Source organism: Excalfactoria chinensis, chromosome 2 (genome assembly GCF_039878825.1).
Source record: "Excalfactoria chinensis isolate bCotChi1 chromosome 2, bCotChi1.hap2, whole genome shotgun sequence".
Classification (NCBI taxonomy): Eukaryota; Metazoa; Chordata; class Aves; order Galliformes; family Phasianidae; genus Excalfactoria; species Excalfactoria chinensis.
Genome location: NC_092826.1, coordinates 123,893,145 through 123,911,691, shown reverse-complemented (window position 1 = coordinate 123,911,691; position 18,547 = coordinate 123,893,145). Strand labels below are relative to the sequence as shown.

At 33.8% G+C, this 18,547-nt stretch overlaps 1 protein-coding gene across 1 annotated transcript in view; it reads right to left on the bottom strand.

The window, feature by feature from the left end:
* Window positions 1–18,547, bottom strand: part of MALRD1 (MAM and LDL receptor class A domain containing 1) — a 192,771-nt gene that overhangs the window by 88,659 nt on the left and 85,565 nt on the right. Inside the window, exons 26-27 of the mRNA XM_072329837.1 lie at window positions 11,823–12,068; window positions 9,353–9,510 (exon numbers count right to left, since the gene is read on the bottom strand). Coding sequence (XP_072185938.1) covers window positions 9,353–9,510; window positions 11,823–12,068 — 404 coding nt within the window. The remainder of the gene's footprint in view (window positions 1–9,352; window positions 9,511–11,822; window positions 12,069–18,547) is intronic.

Here is an 18,547-nt window from a genome sequence, read left to right as displayed (position 1 = left end):
TGCTAATAAACTTTTTGATAATGTATTCCGTCTGAACTCCTATGGAACACAATTATAAACTGAATCATGCTGTCAAACTTCTTAATGTCGTGCACAGCAGAATACTTCAAATCTAATGAGTATTTCCATGTCATAAATAGCAAGAAACTTCTGCTCGTTGATCAATGAAATGAAGTAGATGGTTCATGTAACAAAATTTAAGTACCACCTCTTCTGGTTCACATCAAAAACTTGTCTTCAAAGAATATTATCTCTCATATAGATCAAACCTCATTAAGTTAGAAAACAGTAAGGGACTGGTTCTGTTACTCAGAGGAAGGCAGGAGTGAGCATTTGAGGTGAAATCCACATAAGAATCTTTTTAATTCATGATTTTAGTAGTATCATCTCTGATTGCCTCATTGGCTTAAACAGAAAATCACATTACTATGGTTTCTTCTGTTAAAAAGCATTTGGTCTGAAGAGTAATACTAAAACTATATGAGCTCCTCAGTTTTATAGTTTGGTACGTATAGCCTGGTAATATATGCAGCAAAAAGGTACAAAAGAGTGAGGCAAGGAGGGAAGCAATGAGGGCAGCTGGACCACCTGAGGTGAGTGGCTGAACTACAGGAAGAACTTGAACCTGAAAAGCTAGATAAGAAATCTGACTGCTCAGAGAGGTCATGATGGAATTAAAAACAAAATGCAACATGGAGCAATTCTGATTATGTTCATCAGTTTACATTCATCTTTTTTACACTGTATTTCTGCATCTCTCAACAGTTTCAGATAGGCAGTATCATCTTGGATGTTAAACTGTTGATGTGGGAAGAAGAAAGTCAGCATCTTTTAATGTGGTACTGATGAGCAGACCATAATAATTTACAGCAGGCTTTTACATTCTGATACATCAAAATTTGTCTGATGTCATTAAAGCTATGAATACAAATCCTATACAAGTTAATTTAAAGCATTTTGTCATATCTCGCCTTTTGTCCATACATGCCATTGCACAGTTGCAACTGAGCTTAGAATGTGATCTATTGACTCCTTTCACAACAAATTTAAGATCCTCATCTGGGAACTATCTTCTTATCACATAGGCTGTTTACAACTCCTGTCATTTTCATCATCATTTATTTTCCTATTTACATGTCATCAGAATTCATGTCTCAAGAAACACCGAATTGGGACAGCTAACAAGAGTATAGGGTAGGACAACCAATCTTTAAAGTCATAAGAAATAAAAACACAAAAAACATGCATTGCTGCTTGATCCTTAAACAAATGATAGAAATAGAGTAATAAATCTGAATATCCCCAATTTCCGTTATCACAATTGTATTCTTTACACAGCAACGTAAAAAGATAATTATATCATTTTTTTTTAACTTTTCTGCTCATTTTTCTGTCTTGCCCCCATAAGTTAAAAATATTGCTAAAAGACTGATTTACTCAAAAGACTGCATATTTCTCAGAGTAGGTCATTCTACAAATCATTGGATGCACCATGTACAGACACTGTTCCTAACAGTTTTTTCTTAATTGTATTTGATCCCTATCAGATTTAGACTTTCTCCAATATGAAATCCTATAATGTTACCAAGCATGGAAGAATTTATCTACAACACAGTTTGACTGTATAAACTACTGAGTAAAGGATGTTATCACTAGACACATCAGACAAGCTGAAATATCGTCATTGCTACCTACTCTTTCTAAAATAATTTAAGAGAAATTTATGAGAAACAGATTGTTGTAGATTACAGTCTGCCATAACTACAGTTAATATCCAGTGTGAATATAAATCTTGAGCCACAGAGCGGAAAATATTCATAATATATTATGACAATTGTTTTGTGTGTGTGTGTGTGTGTGTGTCAGATTATTTCAGAAACTCAAATTTAATTAACTCATTTAAGCTTACAAGCCTTAAATTCTAAATCAGCATATGGCTTCTATTAAATGAAAAGTGCCATGCTTAAACGTATTGAGATATGAAAATTACACCCATACTAATTACCACAAAATTGCTGTTTGCAGAAGATATCTTAACAAAGAGTTATGTCTGCATTTCACAGCTGGTAAATAAAACCTTAGTTCAGATACTTAGTTCTTCTTAGTTCTACTAGTGTATATGGCAGCACAAGATGATCCTTAAGTTCTACCTGGAAGGTTACTTTCTCTTTTAAAAGTGAGATTTTGTACTTTTCTTATGTCTTCACTTTAGTGGACAACTCAAATCTAAATTTGCTTTATCAATACTTTGTCTGCTAAAGAGTTTACTAAAGGTTCTATTAAAAGCTGTGCATAAGGGTTCATATGCTGAGTCCAAATTTGGGTGCAGGAATACTCAATGGTACCTGTGGCACTTCTGTTACAAGGCTGCATGTCCTATGGCTTCATCCTCTGAGAAAGGTGCATTGGTCCTGTCACACTCCTAACCTTTCAGTCTACCCCACTGGATTTGTTATGGTTTGGCCTGGTTTCCATGACACCAGAGTCCACTTCATCACTCAAGGGAGACTCAGATGCATAAAATGAAGCATACCTATACGGGGAGCCAGGGCATTGGGGCACTCAGAAATTGCTCTAGAGGCACAGCATGTGCAATTCCCACATTATAATACAGATTTATGGGCCAAATCTAATAATATTGGTTAGGAACACATGCACATTTAGTAGTAGTTTTGCAGCTGCATTGTTAAGTTCTTCACTTACATTTATCTTTCTTATATAATTTAATATATATACATATAATTGTTTATATATATGCATATATTATAAAGATATAATATATATATAATGCCTTACCAACAAGTTTATACAATTAACAGAATGCCATATGTTTTGTCAAGTTATGTTCCTGACTCAAGAAAAGAAAACAGACCAAATTTTGGAGCTGCTACTGCAATGGAATAAAAAAAAATAAAACAGAAGTGTTAGTTGAGAAAACAGGATAACAAAGAAAATATAGTTGGCTTGGATAGCATTCTGAATTACACAGGCTAAAAACATAGAGAAAAAAGCAAACAGTAAGTATTTATACTTCAACTGAGAAGTTATGCAAAACATTTGATACTTCCTTAGTTTGATCGTTTCTATTAAGAGAATAAGAATAGGACAGTACGTATGTATGTATGCTGTAGAGACTAATTTTACTAGCCAAGGAATTAGTGTGTAAGAAGGATTCGCAATAAACAATGGAATTTTAATGATGTATCCTATTTTCTGTTTTGTGTGTTCTGTTTTAAATATATTCTTTCATTCTTAAATTTTATCTTTCAACCACAACATCTTATCCTCTGAATAGTGTGAATCCACCATTATGAGATGGCCTAAGCAAGTCCTATCAATAGACTACAGTTTCCATGAGACTGCAAATAATTAGTCTCTGAGCTGCAATGACTCTCTCATAGGCAGGCAATGCAAATATATTAAGTCATGGAACAGTATGTCTACATAGATTTCAAGACGGTTGGAAGAAAGTGGGACAACAGTGGGCATTCAAAGCTCCCATTACACTGACTGCTGTGAATGATTACTGATCTCTGTCATTGTTGTAAAATGTCAGTGCAACCTATAAACAAATACCTGTAAATGTTATTAACAGCATAGCAGGGGCTAAAAACTGTTTACTCTGACCCTTGCATGAAAGAAATTGGAATCAGATTACCTCTATGTTTGTGAAATAAGTTATAGCAAAAACAAAAACTCAATGCTTTTTGTCCTCTACTCTCCCCACATTCTTGAAAATATTGTGAATCTTAAGCTGAAGGCTGGGAACTGAATATATTTCTGTAGGCATAAAATTTCCACTTTTCATGCTAAAACTCTTCCTTTATTGATTCATCAAAGTAATTTTAAGCACAGTGTAGCTTGATACTGCAAGCCTGGGAAAGATCAAAGAGTACCAGAAACTAGAACAACTCCAAGACACTAACAACAAACTTTGAATTAAAAATAAAAGGTGTACTAAGGGAGGATAAAACTGAAAACAAATTAAAGCTCAACAATGAGCTCCAATGCTGCTTCACTACTTGCTGAAGCTTTGCTAACATCACAACTGTTAACAGTCTGTGTTTGACAGCAGGAACACTTTCATTGCTGGAAGACCAAAAGAACTTGTGGCATGAATAAAAATGAGAAAGAAAAATGGAATAAAAGGTCTTACACCTTTTCTGATGTTCAGTGGAGCTCTTGGAAATGCTCACTCTTTTGTTTTGATTTCCATGTAGAATTGTTCATCAGGCAAGTCAAATACTGTCTTGGGATTTCAGGTCTGATCAACACTAAGCACTTTCTAAAAGGTATCAGCAGTCATCATGTTAAAAGATAATATCTGCTAATTCGATCTGTGAATTTACCTATTCAGAAGAAGAGACGTGAAAAAAAAACAACAAACAGAAATCTCAGAGCTCAAAGCTGCACCTCAATCATTTAGAAAAAGTCCCTTTATCTTCATAAAAATGAGCCTGTTTCATAGATGCTGTATACAAAAAAGTTAATTTTGCTATCTGTTTCTTCAGTAAGACTCATTTAACAGCAGATTTATGATCCTTAAAAGACCCTACCTGAGATATACTTAAATCATGATTATCACAGGTGAAAGTATTAGAAAAAGGAAAAATAAATAAATAAATAAATAAATCTGATTTGCAAAGGTCTGCAATATGCTTCAAAACCTTATATGTTAATAAAGCAGCACCACTCTTTGAGATTACAAGTCCACAAATCAATAAAGTAAATCACTGGCAGAGATCTCCAATCTGGAGAATTAGTTCAATGAAACAATGCTGGAGGACTGTGGAGTGTGGAAGAAACTGAAAGTGCATTTTTCATCTCTGTCATATTGTGCCAAGCTGGAATAGAAAGCTTCATAGTGATTTTTTATCCCTGAGAGGCAGAACTTATTATTCCAAGTTACAGTATATTGATATGTTACTTCAGTGATTTTATCTATATTATGCTGCCTAAATCTACCATAATGTTTTCTAAAATGACATTTTCCTGAATTAAAAAGAAAATTATAAGAATTTTTAAAACCTACTTAACATATTACATACAAACAATTTCTTGTATATGTCTTTCTAGAAACACAATGATTTTAGATTATGAATGCTCTCATGCACCTTTTGTATTTGTAAGAGAGATTCCAAAATAAATGAGTAGTTCTTTGATCCTTTGGAATATGTATTCATTTATATGTATATATGGAATATGTATGTATTTATAGATATTTTCTAATTCAAACCTGTGCAAATGTTCTGATCCAGTTCATCATGCTCTTTGGAATAAATGCTTACATTTGGTTGCAGTAAAAGAATACAGTGAATTTTGTGCTTCCAATAATTTACAGGTAAGAAGATTGAAATAACTTCATAATAACCTAACATTACAAAATGCACTAAATAGTGTCTGCCCTACGTTGGGTCATACATATGTATTTTATCACTCTAAAATGCTTTTTTTGAGAAATGAGGATTTCATTGAAAATTGACTTATTCCTATTTAATCTTTGTTTGAATCTGTGTTTCCTTGGATATATGCTTATGTTCATATCCAATAGTAACTATTTAAAACAAAGCCTAAACAAGTGGAAAGAGCTCATAGATTCTGTAATGTAAAATTCTTTTGCAGTTGGAAGTGAATCTGTCATAAAAATTAATCCAGTCTTCCTTTCTTTCTTGACAAGTAACTCTGTGCTTCATAGTAGCCCTACTGACTTCCTTTGAAGTTCCATGAACTAATTTAGTACTCCCATATTACCACTTATTAGGGCTTCATCAGAGTACAGATTTAATCAGCTCATATAAAACTTTTAATAACAGTTCAAAGGCCAAGAATGGGAGTAAGGAATGTAAAATTTTCCACCTTTTGCAAACTGCATAAATACTCATTCAATAATGGTTAGTATCCCATGATGGTATCACAAGCCAAATTCTTCCAAATATCATCTTTTCCTGGATTTAATAAAGGAAAATAATTTGAAAAACAAAACAAAATACTAGAAACACAAAGATACAGATAAGCAACCAAAACAACAAAAACAAAAAAATAAGTACTCCAAAACTTCAGATTTTTGGAGAAGTTTAAAGGAATTTCTCTATAAAGCCTATTAGGTCTAGAGAGAGAAGTGAAAAATCTGTACAGTTTCTATATTGTCTGGAATATGCTTTGGATTTTAGCAGTCCCTTCAGTAAAACCTTTAAGAAAATCTTTGAAGATGGGAAGTTTCTTACCCTAACTACATGGAAGTCAGATAATCTGCTTTGAAGGCTACACTAACACAATGAAATCTATAACTGCTACATTAATTTGAGGAGTTGATTGTTTTTCATGCAGCCAGTGAGAAGAATCAATGTGGAAACAGTCTATTTTGATCTGTGAGGCAGAGTAAGTTGTTTCTTTGGACTTTATTCTTGAGAGACTTCCCAAAGAAGTAAGTAAGCTCAATGGTATTGATTTGAGAAAAATTCATTTTAAGCTGCTTTATCCTAGAAATACAAATGTACAGAAGAAATCAGTGGGCAACATCAGCACCTCTACTTCAGGTTCTCCTGTTGACCACACAGGACAGTAGGTTGCTTCATTAAAAATAACAGGAATTGCAAAAACCACCACAATTCACCTGCACCTGAGCTTCTAACTACATATTTCTACATCTCTCTGTCTCTCTTATCCTCCTTAGGCAAACTAAATACAATTATAATACTAAGGGAACAGCTGTTATCCAGCTTTGTCTGAGAAGCTGCAGCAGCCAGGTGATGGGGTCTGTGCTCTATCAGCCTGAAAGCAGCTGGAGGGCATGGTCTGCTTGCTGGCTCCAGCTGCCAGGTGCAGAAGTCAGGTTGGGCTGTTGCTTCAGCAGTGCTGGTGCAGCCCTGCTTCACTTGGTATGAGCTGGCCAAGGCTTCTTGCCTGAATACCATTATGTCTTTGCACATTTGTAACAGGATGAAATTAATTCACTATGACAAATGCCTCAGAGAGGTCAGCTGGTATTTCCTAAAGAGATCCCGTATACAGTGGCCTCATCACATTCAGTGAAGGTGGTTGCTAGTAGCTAGTTTAATCTTCTTTAGACATCTGCATATTTTTTTTTTCCAGAGGCTTCTCTAAAGTATTTGAAGCCTCTCTAACTGTATTAAACCCTAAGTTGCATTGTTGTTGGTTTTATTTAATAACAATGTCTATACAGAGGATGAATTATCATCTTCATTTTTTATTTTTTTTCTTTTCCTAGCAAAAACAACCTAATCAGCACTAGAAAACTTATCTTCAAATCAGCAGAGCAATAAAATATGTGGTCTTTCCTTATACCTAATAACTTCTTCTCAACTCTTTAGAAATGCATCTCAAAATAAGACTTTCCTCTGACTGTGTGATCCAGCAAAAGATTGGAAACCTCACTATTACCACTAAACCAGACATAATTAATATGAACATTTTCCTACAGTACTTTAGCTTAAAAATATCTCCTAGAATATTCTTATATTTTCTTGCAACTGTCACATAGAAATAATTCAAAGTCTTACTTTCAATAGAAAAGTTTTGACTAGCAATATACAGATCTGTACTGATAATATTTTGATTGTCTACTGATCTTTTGCACAGCTGTAAAACATTTTATAATTGCAATTTATGGTGAGATGGATATTGCAGTCTCTGGATTTCGCTGTCTCCACAGACAGCTATAATGTCAACATATTTCATTTGTGTAAATGGTCAGGGTTTTGATTTGAAGTATACTGTATTTTTTACAACCAGTTCAGAGACCATCGTTTTGATTGGATTACTATTCCACAAACAGAGAGGTCTGTATTAATACACAGTATAATATGAACAGAAAAGTATATTAATGGCAGAGAAACTCCCTTGGAAACCGACTTTTTCTCTCATGACATGCCTCAACAGAAAAGTTCATGCCCACATGATTCTCTTTGTGATCCTACAGTTTCATTGTTTATATCGCAATCTGAGACACTACTTTAGTATGAAAGATAATACTCAGGCTTCTTGAAAGTGGGTAAGCAATGTTAATACTAAGAGAAGACATCCGCAAATACACATAATGAACTAAGATTTTTTTTTTAAAAAAAGCTTTTTAACTTTTGATTGAAATTTTTCTTTCTCTGTAATGTACCACATTCTGTCTCAATATGATTGTTTTGTTTCTAATTGTATCAGCTGTGTACATGGTGTTCATTCTCACTTTCAGATTGTAATAGAAATGAAGACTTTAACTAGAGATAGCTTGCTCATCTTTGAAAATTGAGATAGCAAATTCTTTCCCAGGTCATCTCCTCTATGTTGCCTTTTCAGCTATTACTGTCCATTAATAAGCTTCCAGTGATTCAAGTCAAGAGATCATAGAATCATAGAATGAATTCAGTTGGAAGGGAGCTCAAGGATGAGGATGTTCCAACTCCACTTCCACAGGCAGGGCTGCTAGCCACTAGATAAGTACTAGATCAGATTGTCCAGAGCAGCACCCAACCTGGCCTTAAACAACTCCAGTGATGGGGCATTTGTAACTCCTCTGGGTAGCCTGTTTCAGCACCTCACAACTCTCTCAGTAAAAAACAAAAACAACAAACAAACAAACCCCCTGAGAACCCAACCAAACAACAACAAAAAAACATATTTCCCATGATATATAATTTAAATCTCCCTTCCTTTATAGTTTAAAACAACCATTCCCCCTGGTCTGTTCACAATCTAGCTGCATAAAAAAGTTGATTTCCCTCATGTTTATACTCAAACAAGATGGACTTGTATTAGTACAGTAGTTTGAACCACCAGGTAAACTTTTAGTATTATTTCTCATGGCTACAAAGTGTTTAATTAGACTTTATTCCTAAAGATGCTGTTAAACAGAAACTGTGATTAGATTTTTGATGTGCAAATCTCTATAAACAACATAATAGGTAAACTAGGCTGATCTGTGAAACTGTTTATAATGCACTAGTAATGAGAAGAATGTCTTCTATCTACCTCTAAGATTCTTGCCTGCATTAGAGTTGAATAATAAGCCCTTGTTCAGATTCCAACCACTTACACTGCCTTTAAATTTTCTTTAAGCTGACTGGACGCAGAGATAATTTTAAATAAAATAAAATAATGTCTGAAAAGTTTATTAAGACAATAATACCACAGGAAAATAAGAGTGGGAGCAGTATCTTATTGTAACAAGGACATTTTTAAGAGACTAGAATAACAAAAAAGAAAAGCCAAGAGAAGCCTTGGAGACAAAAGCAGTGGGACTCTTGCAGACTACCTACTGCTCTAACAGACCCAAACCAGTCTGCCAAAGCACTTACACTTTAACAGGTATCAGACACTGAAAAGAAAATATTTTTTTAATTACCTTAATGAGAACCTGAATACATCCTGCAGCTTTTGATGACTTGAAGTACCAGAAGCTCAACACACAACTCCTGCTTGACTCCTTCCATCTGGAACTCCTCAGATGGGCTTTTTGATTTTTCAGCCCTATTGCAGTGGCCTCAAGATATAGGAATTGTCCTGAAATGAAATTATTCCTGAAAAATTGTTTTTGCTTTCAGATTAGATTCCATGACTGAAACTTAGAAATACTCAGAGTGGTATAAAGTATGCTTCCTAAATATGTCCTGCACTTGCAAACACTTGCTACCAGATAACTTTCTGTAAATACTTGTTCCGATAAGGATAAGCTGGTAACAGCTTAATGTTTCAACAGACCTGTGAGGAATACAGAGAATATTCCAATTTTCCCAGCTACCCTGATCACTTCTCCTTGTCTAACTGCATTACTTACTGTTTTGACAGTACATCAATGACCACACAGTGATAAATTTCAAGATAAAGTTTTTTGAAAGATAACCTTCACAATAACAAACAATATAAAAACTTGTGATGTAGGAAAAAACAAAGAAAAAAATTCAATATTCACATATTCATAAACAATCAGATATTTTGGACATCTGCACTCATTACTGTATGACTATTTTCTCACCATTACATTATTTAGTCAGAAGAAGTTGCAAAAATAGATGCTTACACTTAATATATTCTGAAACTGATATGCTCCTTTAGTTTTCCATTTCTATTTTAATCAAAAGTTTAATAAATTTTGCTGGCTTCCAAATTATTTTTTTCCTTTATACAAACGAATGTATAGTGCATATAAACATAATCATTACAAAAGTAGCACACTATCAAATTATAACTTCACATTGACTAAATTTTTCTATGAATTAGAGATAAAAGCCCTCTGGACTAAAATGTGTTCATTCTAGCCTCTCTGACTCATTTCCAGCTATAAATATTTGACATAATATTACAGGAAGAGAAAATTACTTCCTCCCTGAGGCCAATCATACACATACTGAGTGGTGACATCTTTGTGATAAGTGTTTTATTTTTAAATAAGGTTAGAAAATACAAATGAAAGCTTACTTTTTCCACACCTGCCATTACCTGCACTAAAAAGGATACTGAAAACATGCCTTATCACAGCATTGATGTTTGCTAGGAGGATGTGGCTATTTTGAGTGCTTGGCATGTTGATGTTTATGTTAACACCTGTTTGGAGGCTGAAATGAAACAAAAAACTTCCACAGTCTTTTTTGAAAAGAAACTTGTCTGACTGAGGGACAGGCTTGAGTTGCAGAAGGGCTAAAGTTCCTTTTGCTTTGAACCTGGACCAGAAGGATAAATATAGACTGAAGTTTCTATCTTATGTGAGAATATTTTAACAACTCAGCTGAATTATGTGTTAGTTCTGTCATGATAAACACCACAGAGCTGTAGAAATCTGTACTGTAACACACCTGGATCTTGTAAAAGGCAAACAACAGTCTCCCTCCCTATTTCTGGTTTTATTACTACTTTATTATTATTATTATTTTATCCTTCAGTAGTTCATGTAAATACTCATTATCTTCTAAATACATTTCGAAACATCTCTTCAACTTTGCTGTGGCCTATTTCAATTTAAGGTCAAGTCTGAGCTCAGCTTTGGTAACACCTTTGCCTGGACTATGAGAACTTCAGAGGGAGAGGATGAAGGCATGGAGCCTCTAGCAATGATAAGAGGAATTACTTTGGTAGTTTTCCAGAAGAAGCCATGCAGCTATTCTGTCACTTACAAGGGAAGTATATTTATACATATTTATTTACTAAAAATTACTCAAAGTAGAACTTTTAACATTTGCTATTGGTAGCTTTGTTATTTTGGGTGTTTCTTAAGTCTTTAACAGTCACTTTCCATCTCTCATTACAACCTATTTTCAATATGTTTAAGTAGTATAAAGAAGGTACAAAGCATTTAGCCTATTCAACCAGTTATGAGCAAGAAATTAAATCCTTTAGAAAAAAAGCTATTATAAAATACTTATTAACACCCAGAATAATTAATGATTAGCATGCAATATACTTTAGGCCACTGTAAATATTTGTTCATTTGTTCCTTACATTCAGAACACTGTGGCTTGTGCTAACACAAACTGAGGCTTCCAGGAAATATATTCAGACTGGAGGATAGGACAAAGTGGATCTCAGTGCTGAGCTACCTCACTCTTGCTGGCCGCAGTCAGAATACATGCCTCTCTTTGACAAGTAACAAATTAACTTGCTTTACTGGTACAACAGTACCTAAAGGAGAAAGAATGGAGAACAAAATTTCCCTAACCTAAAGTCATTTTACAGCAACAATTAATATTTGTATACTACAGCACGCATTCAACTTATTTAAAATGACACCCTAATTAGATATGTAGAATCTCCCCACTACCTCCCAATGGAGGTATGAGAAGCTCCATAATGACAATTACATTGCATTTGTGACAACATACCAGTTTTGTTTCCAAGTGTGTGGTCCCTGGGAGGTCTCAGTCTTTGAGGCGAGCCAGCCCCCAGCACCCAGTCAAAACTGTCTGCCAAGGAATTTTGCCAGCCACATATGCCATTCTCAAAGGTGCAGGAAGTGCCACATTCACTCTCATCTGTATTATCCCCACAGTTGTCTTCAAAATCACATCTTTGTTCTGGTCTGTAACACTTGCCGTTCTGACATTGCCAATAGCCATGTGAGCAGGAGCCTGAAAAGAGAAGAATAGGGGTATCCTAGGGAATCACATTGCCTTGCATCCTCCTATGGTTTCTGGAAGGTTATACTGCAGATTTTGGTATTTAGGAGGAGGATGGTGGTCCAGAGAAATTTTATTAAAATCCTTTGGTTCCCCAGAAGTGCCAATTCATTATCAGTTTATTTCTTTTGTATTTTGTCAAGAGATTGCCTAAATAAATGACTGTTTTCCTTGTAAAGCCTTTGAGGGCAAGTTCCAGCCAGGCATTCTTTCAGTAACAAAGCTTTCTAGTCTCACTTAATTGGTGACATTCTCCTTTCATGTGGTGTAGGATTAAACCATTCCATTTTAGCTGCACAGATCAGCTTAATTCATCAGCCCCAATTTGGAAGAAAAAGCTTTTATGTTTTAACTACAGAGGTTTGCCTTTTAATGGATTTTTCTTTCGTAAAAGAGTTCAGTGGGTGATGTTGTCGTTTTTGTGCAGTAGTCCCAGCGTTACTGAAGGATAATTCTGCTATTGTACAGTCTAAACATTGGAAGACTCATTTCACAGGATCCATTTCGAAGCTTCATGTTTTCATTTCAGATCAATTTCTGCAGGGCTATGTATGAAAAGCAGTCCCTACATTATGCTACCTAATTATGACAGAAGGCTAACACAAAATTCCTTTTCGGAATCCCCATTCCCATTCTCCATTCTATTCTGTCAGAAGTAAATGCACAAGCAGAGTTTTATTTACAAACAGGACTGTAACTACATAGCCACATATACGTAATATGTGTATGTATGAAAGTTTTGTAGGTATAGGAAGGATTAGATACTTGATAATAAAAATCACATGGAACTGAAAATGTATTACCACTACTACTGACTTAACTTAAAGAAGGATCTGATGCTCATAAATGAAATTCATCCAAAGCTGAGTTTTATCTTGGGTACAAAACAGCAGATATATTGCAAAAAGGAAACAAAAGATTCAGTTAGAGTATTAGCAGCAGCTCTCAAACACTGAATCAGAGAGCACACTGCAAATGCCCCAAAGTCGAAGAGCATTATCATACCTCTTTACTGTAGGCTCTGGATAAAGCAAAAATAAATCTTGAATAACAAAATGTGAAAACAGAGATTAGTCCCTCTTTTTCATATTAAAATATCTCCTAATACGCGTGCTTTAAGAAATAAAAATTTAAAACAACCTGAAATATTAGAATGCCTAATATCCTTTCTCGAGAAACAATTTTTATTTCCAGGTATTCCAAAAAGGTCAAAGTATGGACCATGTTTGATCTAAAAGACTATAAATGATATGGCTTTTAACTTAGAGAGGGAAGAAAAAAATCCTGAACAGAGGGGTACAAACCAGAATAAGACTGATAAGAGCTTAAAAGAATGAAAAACATCAGGCAATGGTATCCACAACTGGAGACTGAGTAGGCTCTGACTAGAAAAGGATCTATATGAAGTTCATGATTTTTACAAATTAATGGAAATATTAATGCAGATTTTATTAATACAGAATCTATGAAAATGATGCTGTCCAAAGTAATATATTAATCATATAAATGTGGAAGTCAGAATCTAATTACTGCAACTTGCAAAGCATTTGAATTCCATTAGAAACTTATCCTCTCTATCTATCTGTAGTAGTAAATACAAAGAAAAACTGTGAGAGGAGATATCTGGCAATCACACATCTATTCAGATGATATTCCATTGGCAAGCAGACCCTGTACATATAAAAACATTTAGAGGGAAACAGTCTTTAGAATTTCAATTATCTGTGCTCACCAAAGACAGAAATTTGTTATGAAATCTCGGCCTAACTGAGATGGCACCATTTTAGGGACAATTTATCATAACCCTTTCACTCACTTTATGTGATTGTGCTATGAATTTAAGTACAAAATTATTTTTTCTTTAAACTAGGAATTTAAGTTTTCAAATGCAGTCCATGCTTGTAAATTCTTTTCCTTCCCATTCACCGTGATCAATAATTGCAATAGCTATTGCATTTTGAAGCCCCTTTAGGGGACTGCTTCCAATTTAATGTTGAAAAAAAAGTGGAGTTGAAAAGTGGAACTCTTTGTTATCTGAAGCAAAAGAAAAATCCATCTTGAATGCTGGCATGAATGAATCCATTCAAGCATGTGTAATGAATGATATTACACTGTCTACCCAAGTCTGTAACGTGACTTGTTTCTGGATGTGCTTCCATAGTTTGTATGTTTTCTATTTAATTGCTGTATTTCTAAAGATTTATAACTTGAAGGAGAAGTAATCCTACAAGGAAAGTTTTTTGTAGCTCTCTGCCTTTTCCTTACTACTTTTCTTCCTCAATCATTGGAATGCAAACAATTCATTACATAGACGACCATGGGCACAAGAGGAATATTTATTTAAGAGGACTTCTGCTTAGTAAGGTTCAGTAAATTCTTTCTTTGAATCATGCTTCTTAAAGACTATTAGTGTAGACTTTTTGCTGTAAACCCAATTTAAAATGTATGTATCTGTGTGTGTATGTGTGTATAAAACTCACACATATATGTGTATATATATATATATATGCATATATAAAAAATTTAAATACTTGTTTGGATAAAATCTCATTACGTGCCAACTATAGAACCAGATGCACATGGAAATGGAAATACAAACATCTGTCTGATTAAAGAAGTAATAAAATTACTAATAAAATTGCTGTTCAGTTGAGGGACAGCTAAGCACTTTCCTGAATATGTTTCTAAAACAAATGAACTCCATTAATGCATAAGCATCATTTATTTATTCTTTGCTTTTATGGTTTTTTTTATTCCTTTGGAGGACTGAGACATCTGGAATGTACTTGTTTTCTTCCACTCTATTTAAAAGATCATAAGACCTTTAGATGATCATTTTGTGTTTCAGGCCAGAAAAAAAAAAAAAAACAAAAAAAAAAACAACAAAAAAACCTACAAAGATATAATTTTATTATTTAATCACCAAATTCTCTAGCAGTTGTTTCTTTCTTCCACAAGACTTGTTTTGCCTTTTTTTTTTTGAACTTACACTGATCAAACTGAGATCAATTAATGTAATTTATTAGGATATGCTGGAAAAGTACCCCATGATTTGTAGTTAACTATCAGTAGGCAAACATTCTGATAGAAGAAATTGCTACTGTAATAGAAAAAAAAAAAACAAAAACAAAAACATACATTAAGAAAAAATTTAGTTGGAAGAGTCAGTGAAACTCAAGCTAAAATAAAATTATGAAATTGACAATTGAATAGATAATGAAGGACTGTGATAAATTCTCCATCATTTAAGGTCGTGATTAAAAGAATGGAGATTTTTCCAAGAAACATACTTTAGTTCAACTAGAATAACTTTAACAAGATTTTAAATTAACAGTAATGCTTTAAAAGTCAAAAAACTGTTCCATATCTTAACTTGCATACATAATTAAGACAGTGTATAACACATAAATGCTTATGACTTCTTATAGTATGTACAAGTAGAGATGAAAATCTCTTATTTCTCCATGGTTACAATTTTTTTGGAGCTGGTCTTCTACATACCTTTGCTTGCTATAAACAAATTTAGCATCATAATTCAACTGATGAGGATATATAAGATTGAAATGCCTAGAAGAAAGCAGAATTGATTCTACTTGTCAGTGCATTAGTTATGTCTCTTGCCATAATCATTTTAAACTTATTTCTGTAATATTAATGTGTTGGTTTTTTTGTTTGTTTGTTTGTTTGTTTCAGATCTTCCTGTATTTCAGCCTTGTGTTAAAATCACCTGCAAGCTAAATCAAGTTTTAGATAGGAACAGACTGATGATAAGAATATTACAGAATACATTTGTACTTCATAAACTTCTTGTATTTAACATTATTATCTATGTTTCCCACACTAAAATCTTACTCAATTGCATCAGTTCTCAGAGTAATATATCATTAGACTTGAAAAACTAGGTGTACTTTAAAATATCTTCAAAAGATTTTACCTGCATTCACGTGGATAGAAATAGACCAGCTAGAGTTCCTGTAAAACTGTACTCTGGTATGGAGGCCAGAATAATTAATTAGCAGGCTAAAAGTTTGACATTCCAGGGATAAGGGCTCTCTGGATAATTTAGATCTCAGATTATTTTCCTGCAACAAGTACTGTATTGTTTCTCTTCTACAAACTGACATTATGGTATGGCTAACTTGTACGTATCTTTTTTTAAAAAAATGAGCTAATAAGAACATTTCTCAAATATGTCATCAGTATTACTGAAATACAGAATAAAGTGCTTTCACCACACCTGCTGATGTATAGTAGTAATGACTTGTCAGTACAGGAATAGGAAAACTACACTTCATGTCAAAGAACAGCTTTGGAAATTAGAAGACTTATTAAAGGTATTCATACGCTGAAAATCTAAAAATGAAAAGAATTTAAACCTACTACACATTTTCAGTTCATTCTTTGAATATAATGCTTTTAATAGCACTAGCTGTAAACATTTGAATGTAAGTTTTTCTTGATATATTTTGTTCACTTCAATGCATAAACACAAGAGAATTCCTTTCCAACAATTAGATTTAGTAATATTTCTCCTCAGAACCAGTAATAGCAAAAAAAAAAAAACAAAACAAAACAAAAAACACTGTTCCACCTCAACCCCTCTATTCATGACAAAGCATATCTACATTTTTTACTTTGTTATGTTAGCTAGTACTTAAGCACTACTCATTAGAAAAGGATTGCTATTTAGCATCCTTTCAGTACGCTAAGACATAACCATTCTGTGATACAGCCAATACTTCGTAGTATTTACAATGAACAGAAATCCTCAAGAGTAAGAGGTGGTCCAGGAATATCTTTAAATTTGTATAAGATTGTTCACTGTTCAAAGAGGAAGATAAATAATGTAAACTTAGTATTACTTGGGGATCACTGCCAATTATGAATATCAATCACTTTAACCTGTGTCAATATTCAAGTATGCAAAATACAAAGGAAACTACACTGAGATATTCTCGGTTATGTACACATGGAATGAAAATATGAAAGAACTGCAGTGAATAGATTTTGGGGAATAATTTCCTTAAACAATTACAGAATCTAAAACCAGCTCTATTTAAACTCTTTAGCAACACTTTAGTAAGATCCAGACATAGGACAAATTGAAAAAGCCCCAAACCATATCTCAGGAACATATGAACCCTTCACCTCTAGTTACTCAGAAGGAATAAATTTCAGGACTACTACATTCAACATGTGATATTACAGAACTTTCTACCTATATCAAACAGAATATTATAGTGAGTTGAAGAGAATATGGTGATTAAAATATTTTTTGCCTGCACTGGAAAGGTCAATAAGAACAACTTGATGAAAGGAAAAGATACCAACAAACTGTAATTGTTCAGTATCTCAAAATCTTCCAACATGGTCTTTTCCTTTCCTCAGTGTAAAATTCATGTTTGTTCCTAAATAACAAAAGAAAAGAGGGTGAAAAGTGCAAATATAATGTCAGCATAAGTGGCTTGAGGTGAGATTCTGCACCGTCATGGTTCGGCTGTATGCTGTGACTAATGTGATTAAGTTGTTCTGCTCCTTATATTTCTTCTGAGAGAAGGAATACATTATTGTTAAAAATATTAATACAAAAGCAATTTTATTGATCATCCTCATTTACTATTTGTCCAATCCAACACAACGTTTATTCCCAAAAGCAATTATAGCTTTGTTAAGTATACCTCAATTCAGTATATATATATTTATTTCTAGCTGGATTCTTTGAACAGAAGAAAAGTTAGTGGTTGGAAAGAGAGATCTTTTACCCCACCTCAGGAACCTGGGTCTTAAAACCAATCATTCACATGACAAAATCCAGTTAAGTGTTATGAAAGGTAACCACCTCAAGCAATTCCTCTACTTTCAGTAAAATCAGCAACCTCCGCTGCTGCTACAAGAAGACTATCTTTTGGTTTTCAGCTAAAATACCCTTTTAACATTTATCCTAAAACTTTCTTGACCAGTTCAGATGCATCAATTTCTTTCCCAGCTCTGCCATTCAACTCTCCGAAGATCAATACTACTCATAAAACTCCTATTTATCTGAATCAAACTTTCATCTCCAACAGAACTTGAATACTTTTTTTACATCAGTCTTCTTTTGAAATCTAGATACACAACACTAGTCAACTTCAAAATATAGAAGAAAAATCCCATAGTTGTGGCTGCCACAAAATAATGAGAAAGGCTTCTCCCATGGCATTCTGATTTGTGATGAACTAAACCTAACTAGTTTGAAGTTGAGCATCCATATTTAAGACTTTTTGCTTTAAGAGTTTTCCCAAATTGACAAATCAGTAGATCATGCTTTGTATTCACCATATACAGCTAGAACACTGAATCATAGAAAAACAGTAGAATTTATACAGTTGAATTAACTATTGGCTTATTGGAAGGAAACAAGCTTTTCTTTCAGCCCCACATAATCAGAAAGA